The 11062-nt window shown below is 41.4% G+C and overlaps 1 protein-coding gene across 1 annotated transcript; it reads right to left on the bottom strand.

Annotated features, from left to right (window-relative positions):
* Positions 1-414: 414 nt before the first annotated feature.
* On the bottom strand, positions 415-10797 carry apip (APAF1 interacting protein). The gene is made up of 8 exons (XM_068573410.1): positions 10700-10797; positions 7522-7590; positions 5418-5518; positions 3798-3846; positions 3554-3671; positions 2677-2812; positions 1029-1196; positions 415-880 (listed from the first exon to the last, which is right to left on the bottom strand). Exons 2-8 carry the CDS (start codon positions 7585-7587, stop codon positions 781-783), a joined length of 738 nt encoding a protein of 245 aa, XP_068429511.1. The 5' UTR covers positions 7588-7590; positions 10700-10797; the 3' UTR covers positions 415-780.
* Between the last annotated feature and the right edge of the window lie 265 nt (positions 10798-11062).

Below are 11062 nucleotides of genomic sequence, written 5' to 3'. Positions count from 1 at the left end.
GAACAACAACTCCGGCTTTCATGAGGAATGAGTATGCAGACGACTGGAGGCGTGCTGCGTTGGGACGCCGGATCCCTGCGCCGAGCGCGCTCTCCTGGAGAGCCCGGGATGCCCGTGGACCCAGCGAGGGTCCTTTTTTACACAACACAGCCCCACCGAGAGGGGTTTGGCAAGATGACCACAGTCACTTGTGTGCAGTGTGGGGAAAAAAACACACAAAAAAACGGTATTTGTTTCTTATATTTCTTTGAAATTGAAATGTGGCTTCAAAAAATTCTGAACTGATTTGTCGCTTAAAGAAACATTCGGAATCACTAAAACTAGAACGGACTTCTGGACACAACCTGCTTCAAGCCTGCTGCAGTCACAGGATAGAAAGAGAATATATAAATAAATAACTTCTGCGATTTACAATTTGCGTTCCATTCTTCTTTTATTGATTGAAGCAAAAAGCAGTTGGACTCCACTGAGATGCACAAGACCTTGAGTAGGAGAGCATTCGAACCCCTCCGAGGTGTCTTGATTTGCCGGCTGCTCATTCAAGAAGTGTTTTTTAGGGTTTTTTAAGCGCGTCTCCAGGTGCTTACGGATCACAGGCATTCCAATCTCCTCCGACCCTGGATCTGCCCTCACCATCAAATTTCATCAAATTTGAAGCAGGCTCGGCGTGAAAGACAAAATGATTACAAACGCGCTCTCCCGATCGAACGCCGGTGACCTTTCTGCAGCACGTCTCTTTAAAAAATAAAAAAAATAAAAACCGAAAGGCACCGGTGAATGTCAAACTATTCCCCTTTCTTCTGTTGGGCTGGCTGACGGGTCCAGTCCACACCGCTTCATCTCCACGGCGATGTCAAACAGGTAGTCGTAGCATTCACACCTACGGGAAAGCGGCAGGGTTCATGAGTGTTTTGCAGGAGAAAAACTATTTTCTTCAGTAACATGCCCTCAATACAAATATGCCTTCCGTATTCTGAGTCATGAAGCGAGGTGAAAGAGGTCGATAGCGACGGGAGGGAGGTGCTCACATGGTCTTGGCCTTCTCCCACGACTCCCCCCAGACGTAGACGCCGTGTCGGCGGACGAGGACGGCGCACGAATCTGGGTATTCCTCCATAGCCCGAGCCATCCGGTCTTTCAAGTCCCTCTCCTCTGGCGTGTTTTCGATGATGGGCACGACCAGGCTCTCGTCGTATCTGCGGACGGACACACAAATGAACATTTCCTGATTACAGCTTCTGAAATTGTGAAGATCTGCTGTTTTTTCCTCACTTGTACATCTTTGGACGGTCAGTTGAACAAAACAAGCGAGTTGAAGTCGTCACCTGACACCCTTTTTACTTTTAATCCTTCTAAGCTCCAGCCAGAAAAGAAGCATTTAAACCTCTGACAACATATTCCTCCTGTTTTTTTTTATTATTAGCTGCCTGCATGGGAGCGAGCACACACTCACATCGTTGGGTTTGTTAATAAGTTGTTAATAAGTTGCTCCTACTTTGACCTTTACTGAGTATGGGGAAGAAGGAAACAAACAAATGAAAGATTGCAACAACAAGGCCGGTGATGTGTGAAAAACTACTTTTTATTCTATGTCTCAGCTTGTTATATCAGGTTTATTGTGAAAGGTTGGGCAAGACGGGGCACATTTCTTGAGAAAAGAAATCACGGCCAAAAAAGAGCTGTTGATAAACATCATTTATCTCTTTCCTAGAAGCCGTAGGAGGACTATAAAGGTGCTTTCTTCATGTGACTCATTTGAGGGACAAAGATTGGCTCTAACCCAATGAAGGCCATGGTGAAAAGGTCTTTCTAATCCTACAACCATTCAAAAACGCTCTACACGACGGTACCATCTAGAGGCAGTGCAACCCGTTCATCAGGATCTGATCCGGATGCTCATGTCCCTTAACTATTGGCTTTCTTTTTTTTGGATCTCCGACTTTAGCGGGGCTTCAATATAGGACACATGGGGTAGGACACAGAGCAGTCTCTGCTATTATTAGTTACGTACAGTCACATGTAACGAAGCTAACAGCTAATGCTAATGGAGGTTGCATTTTAAGCTCTGTTCTGTAAAGATTTGTAGTTCGCTGTGGGCGAAGCTCAATTTTACGGTCTCACGATGTGGTCGAATGTCATCTTGTAAAATGTAGGTTTTGGCAGGAAACCTACATAAATATATGTTTGAAGGGGTTGTTTTCACAGCAATATATAATACATATATTGGAGAATAATTTATCCTACTGCTAGCTGTAAAGAGCATACAATATACAATTTAATAAAGACGTACAAGCGGGTATTTCCTAATCATTTAAATTGTGTCTTTTTATAAAAGTAACCAGGAGAGATTGCAATAACAGAATAAAAGGATAATTATTTTGAAATGTTCTGGTTTACACTGACTGAGACGGTTGAAATCATTTTCAGGAAAATGGTGTGGAGAACATCAAGAAGTTACAAACCTAAAATGTTTTCACTACAACCCCCCCCCCCCCCCCCCCTCTCTCTCGCTCTCTCTTTCTTCGATATCTTTCGATTCAAAATGGCGATTTTGGCCGAACGCACGGCAGGTTCACGGCTCCGATTTCTACGGCGATTTACAAAGAGGCCGCTTCGGAGACGAAAGTGCTCGGAACGTCTGTGGGCTTCATTAATCGCAGCATCTTGATTACATACCGATAGTTGGTGCCTGAGGTGCCTTTACGGATCCCCTTGATCATCTCCTGGTGTGTTATCCTGAACTCTTTGCCAGGATACAGCAGTGTTGCCATGACAGCAGCCTTGGAGTGGGTGTGTATGACTGCCTGTGCCCCTGTATTTTAGCAGAGGAAAGGCAGATTTTTGATTTTTGAGTGTTGTGAACATCTTTCTCAAAATGATAATTGCAACAAGACAAGACAAAGCATGCAACCACCCACAGATGGTGAAACATCAAGGTGCACTAAGCTCTGAAATACATTTGATGCAATTTAGATGATCTGTGACAGACGCAAACTGAATACGCTTCCAGGATAGAGGGGATGTCTTTTTTTTTTCCAATAGTATTTCATTCAAAAGAAATTACAACATATTTGTTCAACAACTGTATCTTGTGACTGGAACCTTGGACTGCTTCTTTATGAAGCTCGATATGCTTTTCAGAATCTGGTCAAAAAGCAATCGTTCCACAAACCACAGCGTTCACATAACAAGACCTTCATCTTCCGATGAAAAGGATGTCAGGAACCTCGTCCTTTTGAGAATGTGTGTAACGTACAGTTGGAAGACCAGGAGAAAGAAGAGTTTGAGTCAGTTATTGATTTTACTATTTTCTCTCCGTGGCAAACATACTTTAAAAAGATACTCTGAGCGTTCAGTAACCGGCATCTCTTTCTATCTGAGTCTTTGTGCTGCGGTCAACGATGAACTGAACTCTGACTCAGGAAAAACAAACGATGATATGGAAGTAATTATGAGGACGATTGGTGGTAAGCAGGTTACGAGTTCTCTCGCTGACTGAGTGCGAGCGGCGGTGGGCTTTGCTGCCGTGCATACGGATGCGTCGGTGACTCACCTCTCATCCTATAGGCGTTCATGAAAAGCGGCGTGCACTGGCTCCTCCTTAAGTTCTTCCAGGCGGGTGGACAGCTGATGTCTCTCTCTTCCACGTCGCACACAAACATGTCGTCTGGCTGCGTAACAGAAAAAAAAAAAAGAAGAAAAAAAAGTGTCAAACACAGAAATACAATGCTGCTCAAATCGGATCATTTGTACTGAGCACAGCGACGTTTTCGCACTGCGGTGAGAACGCCACGTACCTGTATTCTCTCTTTCTGGACGCCCGATGGTGCAATGTAGATCTGCTGTCTGTGAGTCACACGACAAACAACACGGTATGTATTTATACATCGAGGGAGAAGGGCGAGGACAATGAAGTCGTTCTTGAAGTGGCGGTAATTTGTCATAACATAATGGAGCATCGTGGCCTTGCGGGGCGTACAAATAACAGGACTCTACTCGTGTTATTGTGACTTTTACTTTCAGGAAACTCAACGACCACTGCGACATCTTTTAGAAAGGTTCACTAAAGCTTTCCCGGTCGTCCATTTTTCCTGGGCAGTGTTTCTTAAGTTGTTATCTAGAATGATTTATCTTCGTCCGTTGTTGTTCTATATATTTGAAATGCTTTTTTTTTTTCTTTTTTTTTAATTCTACAGCCTTGACCACAAAAAAACAACAATGGAAAATAAAAAGTAAAAAAAAAAAGAGCCTGAAAAGGAGCCGATTTCATAACTTTTTTTTTTCTCCGTGTAAAACACACAGCGTCATTTCATCCCCCACAAAATCTTTCATGGTCATATCTCGGCTTAAACGGTGAGAGCCTTGAGATTTCCTCATAGAATGTAGAGGGGAGAAGAAAAGGCTATTGTGCTCTTCTTTACTGAGCAACAAACACAGCAAATAAAGGAGGATCCTATTGATTTTGGATGTGCAAGGTTTGGCCGAGGGCGCCTTAGGCTCCGAGTCTTTTCTGAGTCAAAACCAAAGCAACTGTGGAGAAAAAGAACACTTTAAACCTTAAATTCTGTGAGACCGGCACTCACAGGAAATACAAACACACAGACTTCTGTAAAGTGACACTGCTGCTTGTTTAGATTGCGTAATGCATTTCCATTTACCTACTTTCTTTTATTCAGAATAAGTGAATGCTGTGTGTTCGAGGCTTTTAGCTTCCTACGCTGAACAATTAAAGCACCAATTTATAAACGGCGTACACATGGACACATAATGAATAAATCTAAATAGTTCTCATTTAATATAATACGTGTATGCTGTTAGGGCCACAAAGTGGGACTTCAAATGTCTGTATAAAAAAGGTACGGTATGATACTCGGAGCGCACAAGTGCATATTATCTATCGAAATCTAAAAGGTATAATCATTCAACAAAGAAAGGAAATTCCGCTGACGATCCTTTAAGAGTTCTTCTATGCGAGCGAGACACACCAGCATACGTGGAGTGGCAGTTAGTGAATCTAGAGGTTTCATCAAGTTCCCTTGTTGGCTTAAATAAATGTTCCCATTTCAAAACAGGGATTTGCTGATGGGCGGCGCTTCCTTTGTAGCTGCCATCCAAAAACAACAGAGTTCAAAGATGTTTGTAATAGCCTGTCAGAGCCTTCAGTTTGAATTCTGCTCCTTTATGGTGGAACTGTGGCCTTCTGTCTTCACCCGAGATTTGCACACACTGTCAAAACAGATGGTACTAACCTCACATCAGCCTCGCAGCACTTTTACAAAAAGATTTCTTTTTTTGAGGAGAGTGTGGGGGGGGGGGGGGCAAGATTGTCAAAGATAAGCAAACAGAAAAAAACTATTTTGAAATGAAATGCGGGCATTTCTTTTTTGAATAGTTTTGAGAAAATGATTGTGACGAACCCTCGTCGGAGACTGATGCCTCCGCCCGTCCCCGTCACCCATCCCAGCTGGTAGAAGAGTCGACACAACTCCGGGATGAGGATGCGAGGATGCTCCTTCTCCTGTAACGGACACACAACTGTCAGTTAAGTCATCTCAACTCAACAGGGTAAAAGGGGCCCTTTTACAGCAATGTTGGGTGCCAGAATCAATGTTGCATACGTTTTAGATAAAACACCGCCATGAGAGGCTCTGAGTTACAATATCGCTGAAACGACGATGAGAGAAAGTGTTAGCTTAGCGTTTGGCTAGTTAGCTAGCGACTTTGCTTGTTCCACCATGCTTTTATGCTACATGGGTGACAGCTGGTGACCAGAGGCAAAGCCCCGCCTCCATTCTGACAGACATTAAAGAAAAATGACTTTCTTGCCAGCGTTAGCTAACGTGTTCAGAGACTTATTCTGCCTCCACCTCGAATCAGCATACAAAAATAAGTAATTGAACAACATATGCACATGCCTAAATGTAAAAATAAATAACTATGTAGATTGCATAGTCGAAAAAGCACCGAGTCCCTGTAGTGAAAACAGAAAGCTGTTACTCAGTATAACGGATAACAACTGTGAATTTCAGGAAACACTTTGTAATATTGTATAGTTTCCTTATAGTCATATTCCATATATTCCATTGAAAAGATCAAAAACAACAATAAATCATTCCTTCATTGCCTTTATAGTCAGAGTATTCCTCTGTGCCACAGCGTCATGATTGTCCAAATACAAGGACCATATTTCTAAAATAACACACACGCACACGCACGCACACACATACACACACACACACACACACACACACTTTGGACTCAATCCTCACTTGAGCTCCATGTGTGTATTAATCCACAGCTGAAAATAGTCCTGAACAAATGCACTAGCTACTTATTAATGGGCTTGAAGGCTGTGTGCCAGAAACAGGGTGAGGAAGTCAGGAAGTATTTGCGAGACGGCCTTAAAACAATGTGAGCATTCTCTTACAGTGTAGACGGGTGACTGCTCCGTCTCAGAGGCTCGTCCAGCGCAAGCGGTGTCTGCGGAGGACGAGCGGCAATCCGGCAGGGACATTTGCCCTTCACCCCTGCGGGAGGCGCAACAGGACTCTGTTCCTGAACCAGCGGGCTCGGGAACAGCTTCTTCCCACTCAGCCGTCACCTGAGTGAACTCTGCATCGATCGCAGCGATACTTTCCTCCCGCCACACTACTGGAGATACACTTACCTGTCTTATAAATGCCCTCGCATGCCAATAGCTACTCCAACTACTGTCCATACGATACGCATTTTTACACACACCACTGTCCGTGCTGTGTTGCGGTTTGAGCAAACGTGACGGCGAGGCTGGTATAGCCTTGACTTTACAGGTGCGCCGTTGGGATCATCTTTGTTACAGAATCTTAAAGTCTGAGGCGACGACTCGAGCCAAACATGTTAGACCACGAAATTCAGCAAGGTTGAAAATGTACTTTTACCTCCTCTGGTCTGGCATCAATATTCATTGCTTTATCGATTTATATTTATATAAATATATACATTATATTGTGTACAGCATATTCATTATCATTCTGTGTATATTCCCATGCCACTTATCGTTCACTTGATATTTTGCCAGCCGATTGTATTTTGCCGTATTTATCTCACATTGAGCATGCTGAATATATTAGCAGTGTCTGTGTATGTGTGTATATATATATATATATATATATATATATATATATATATATATATATATATATATATATATATATATATATCGTAGCGTGTTCAATCACTCCCTACTCTTTATATTCTATATATTACTTTTTATTCTCTACATTCTTATTTCCATTACTTTGTGCCTTCAATGCTTTGTGCACTTCTAGTTAGATGCTGATGTGTATTTTGTTATCTCAGTACTTATAATCCCTGCAAAGACAATAAAGTGGATTGTAATCTAATATTATTATTCAGTGTAACCAATGCATGCTTATAATTACTGCTACTGAAAAACATTTCTCACGTTGGTAGTTCGGGTGCGTCTCCAAAGCATCCTTTCATACAAATGTGTTTTCAAAGCGCGTGTCGAGTCACGCTTACCTGCTTCTCTGCGGCCTCTTGATCCGCGTCTTGGCAGCTGTTGCTGGGGCCGCACAAAGACGACATCTCCTGCGGGAGGAAAAAACATTGACCACATGAAGAGACAATTCACAATGTCAAAAGAAGATGCGTTTGAGACGGTTGCCGTGGCGTTGATTTTAGAGTCACGCGAGACAGACGTTGAGTCACAATGACAGCATTCCATCAGCGTTGTACGTCCTTATTTTTGATTTATTCCTTGGTGAGATCACATTCGAAAACGCAGGGAAGAATAAGAGAAAACTGATTTACAATTCCTCTCCCTCCTTGTCCTCCCACACGTCTGCTAGGGAGAGGCCACGGTTTCCTTTGATGGAAGGGCAGATAGGCAGCGCTGCTCAAAAATCTTAGATGCCACTATTGATTTGTATTTGTATAAATACAGAAGATTACACAATGGAAAACCCTTAAAGCTATAGCATTTGTTTTTGCCTACACGATTTTTAGCAATAAGATAGCAGTAAATAACAGTGTAGAATTGCCTACGACAGATAGCAACATGTGGAAATGTGGAAAACGGGCAAATGAGGTCACGAAGTCAACGGTTCATTATGTCTTGATGAGCCGGTTTCAACAGTAAAAACTGACTTAGCAAGATTTTTAAAAAAGGAAGCAAAGTGAAAATACCAGACACTTCTACATATGTATGCATTAACTGTCATAATCGAATGAAAAACATTTTAAGAAGCTTTTTTTCCCCCTCTCATTTAGTGCTTTGTTTTGGTGTGACATGAGTGTTCCATGACCTCTGTGTTGAAACGGGCAGCAGGAAAGCTAGTTAACAGTCTTGCAGATAATTACACATTATTTATTAATTTAACCACATTAAATCTTTCATCTGTACGATTTTGAACATGTTAATCGTTTCAAATACTCGGTGGACAGAACAAGTCACATTGGGCTGTTGGAAGCATTTATATTATACTATACATACTTTACAATAACATAGGATGCAACAGACCCAGGCAACTAGATCTAAGAAGCACAGTTCTACTAAGAAGCCACTCTTCATGACTTGTGGAGGATGCTTTACACAACTAGTGTTGGGTTTGGTAGAATTGTAATAGTTTAGTTTGTCAAAGTTGGACTTGCACATGTATAATAAAGAAATATTTAATGTATATATTAAAATATATGAGGAATGCAATAATTAATAAGGGATATTATTATGAAAGATATGTAACTGTATGCATAAGGTCACTGTATGTTTTTTTATTACTGTATAATAATTCAGGAGTGAATTGATTTTTTAAATAGTCTGCATGTGTTAGAATTGTGTAACTGTGGCGCAAGCTGTTGGTCAGGGAGCGGACCAACTTCCTGGATTTCGGAAGTGGAACTTTGGTGCGCGGATTCATTTTTGATGACCGGAACTTTGTTTTTTGGAACTTTGTTTTGGTAAACGGCTGAAGATAACCCCGCCACTGAACACAGCATTAAGGCAACTACAAGTGAGGGAAATGTTTCAGGTGTGAAATTAGCAAGACTGACCAATGGTGGCCTTAAGCCTAGCGACTGGATTATTATAGGCGCAGAGCTAGTCACAGGCTCTCTTTGTTCTTAGACATTAACTGCTTGCGGTCTGTGGTTTCGGCGGAGACTTAGAGGGTCTTGATTAAGTATTGTATCTGCTACATTTATCACCACTTTCTATTAAATCTTGTCTTTTATAACTCATTGGATTTAGGACTTCTTTCCTGACGACAGCCTGGGATTCTTGGACATAATTTACAAAAGTTTGTTTCCTGCTCCAGAATACAGGACGTGTCAGTACACGAAACAGGAAAGAGCGATACTAAGTATGCAAATTGTTATTGCAACAAAACACATTAGGTCATTATATTTAATGAAGCAGCGCTCTGGTTCAAGTTCTGTGTTTATCAGCAAATGTATCTGCAGTCAGCTTGAATAACAAACTCAGGCCAATAAAATAGTCATACATTAGTACATTTATACAACATTCACCTCAACAAACAGTCAACTTGCTGCTACTTTTTCCCTTTTAAAACCGTGATGTTCTACATTGTTTTGTAGACAAACACCATATGGGTCACGTGACATTCACATACACACAATAAGTGCATAGTTCCAGGTTTAACCCCAAACAGTTGAAATTACAGGTGTTGAAGATGCTTAACAAGACTTACTGGCAGGGTACCTGTGAATAAAATACCTGGCTATAATAGAACCTGCGGGGCTGTCGTTGACCAAAGGACAACACACGGTGAGATGTTTTAGTTCGTAATCAGTTTGTAACTGAAGGCAGTTTCCACTTAAGAAAAAAAACTAACTCTGTTATTCATCTGTTCTCTGGAATTGTGTACATGTCAAGCACAGGTAATATTGGATGAGAAACGCTGCGACACTAAAGACTGAAATGTGCAAATTTGCATTGCAAAAAAAGAGGTCATATAATTAAATGGTAATCAATTGCCTCTGTTTTCAAGTGGTGGGTTTATCAGCAACATCTCCAGCTGTGGTCTTGATGCTGGGCTAGAAAACTAAAACTTGCATAACTGATTCATTAGTAAACAAATCATCACCAGGCACACAAGGCAATAAATATAACGTGTGTAGCTTGTGTCGTTGACTGACGGAGAACATGTTAACTTCTGTGTGGCTTCCATTACATACACTGCTTTCTTATTATAGTATGTTTTTATTTACAAAAATGTTGACTCAGAGAACCGTGCACAACAAATTTTAATGTGTGTATTGGTCTGGGCACAAATGGCAAAATAAAAACCTTGAACTTTGAATTGAATGTAGTCACATTACATCTAGTCTCTCTCCACAGTTTCTTCCCTTTTTCTCTCCCCGTAAAAAAAGTTTTTTTTGGGGGGAGAAACCCTGATCCGAGATCCTGGGACAGAGGATGTCGTATGTGTACAGATTGACAAAGGCACTTTATAATTTATATAGATTATGATTTTGGGCTTTACAAAAATACATTGTGCTCCCGTTGCGTCGTCTGCAGCAGCTGTAGCTAACTTGCCTTCAGCAATAACTCAAGACTTAACTTTTTTAAATAGGTTTATTTAACTAGTTTGCGAACGCGTCGCGTTGTGACAAAGACACGCTGACCTCTAGAAAGACGAGTAAACACGACACGAAGAACATAACTTCTCTCCGTACTCACGTCGTGAAGTCAGTCGGCGGTAACAACACAACTACCACAGTCACAAAACTAAAAAAACAGCTAATGTTCCTGCTGCCGCGGTTATTACTACGTCATCAACATGCGACGTCCAATACAGCATCCGGGATGTGACACTTTGCCAACAAGCCTGTCTTTCTCAAACTGTTTTACTCCTCGGAATGATATTATTTTAATTTTAAGGAAATGTAGTATGAGTACTGGTTCTGTCCGTGCACACGGGCATAAACGTCTTGTTGTGATAATATACTTTAATGGTGAAGCATGTAAATAAGCTTTCTCAGCCAGATAACGTCCCAGGTTAATTTAAGGGATTAAGTTACAAACCTACTTGGTTAAGTGTAG

The sequence above is a fragment of the Clinocottus analis genome, unplaced genomic scaffold (assembly GCF_023055335.1).
Source record: "Clinocottus analis isolate CAN_PGR_092001 unplaced genomic scaffold, fCliAna1.0.p SCAF_1, whole genome shotgun sequence".
NCBI lineage: Eukaryota > Metazoa > Chordata > Actinopteri > Perciformes > Cottidae > Clinocottus > Clinocottus analis.
This window is presented reverse-complemented; position numbering and strand designations above follow the sequence as displayed.

Excerpts from the sequence above, each read along its gene's own strand:
- apip (XM_068573410.1), bottom strand. The coding sequence starts at position 7,587 with ATGTCGTCTTTGTGCGGCCCCAGCAACAGCTGCCAAGACGCGGATCAA. Across the intron at positions 3,847-5,417 it reads GGCATCAGTCTCCGACGAGG|ACAGCAGATCTACATTGCAC; the intron begins GTTCGTCACAAT and ends TGTGACTCACAG. Across the intron at positions 2,813-3,553 it reads GAACGCCTATAGGATGAGAG|GGGCACAGGCAGTCATACAC; the intron begins GTGAGTCACCGA and ends GCTAAAATACAG.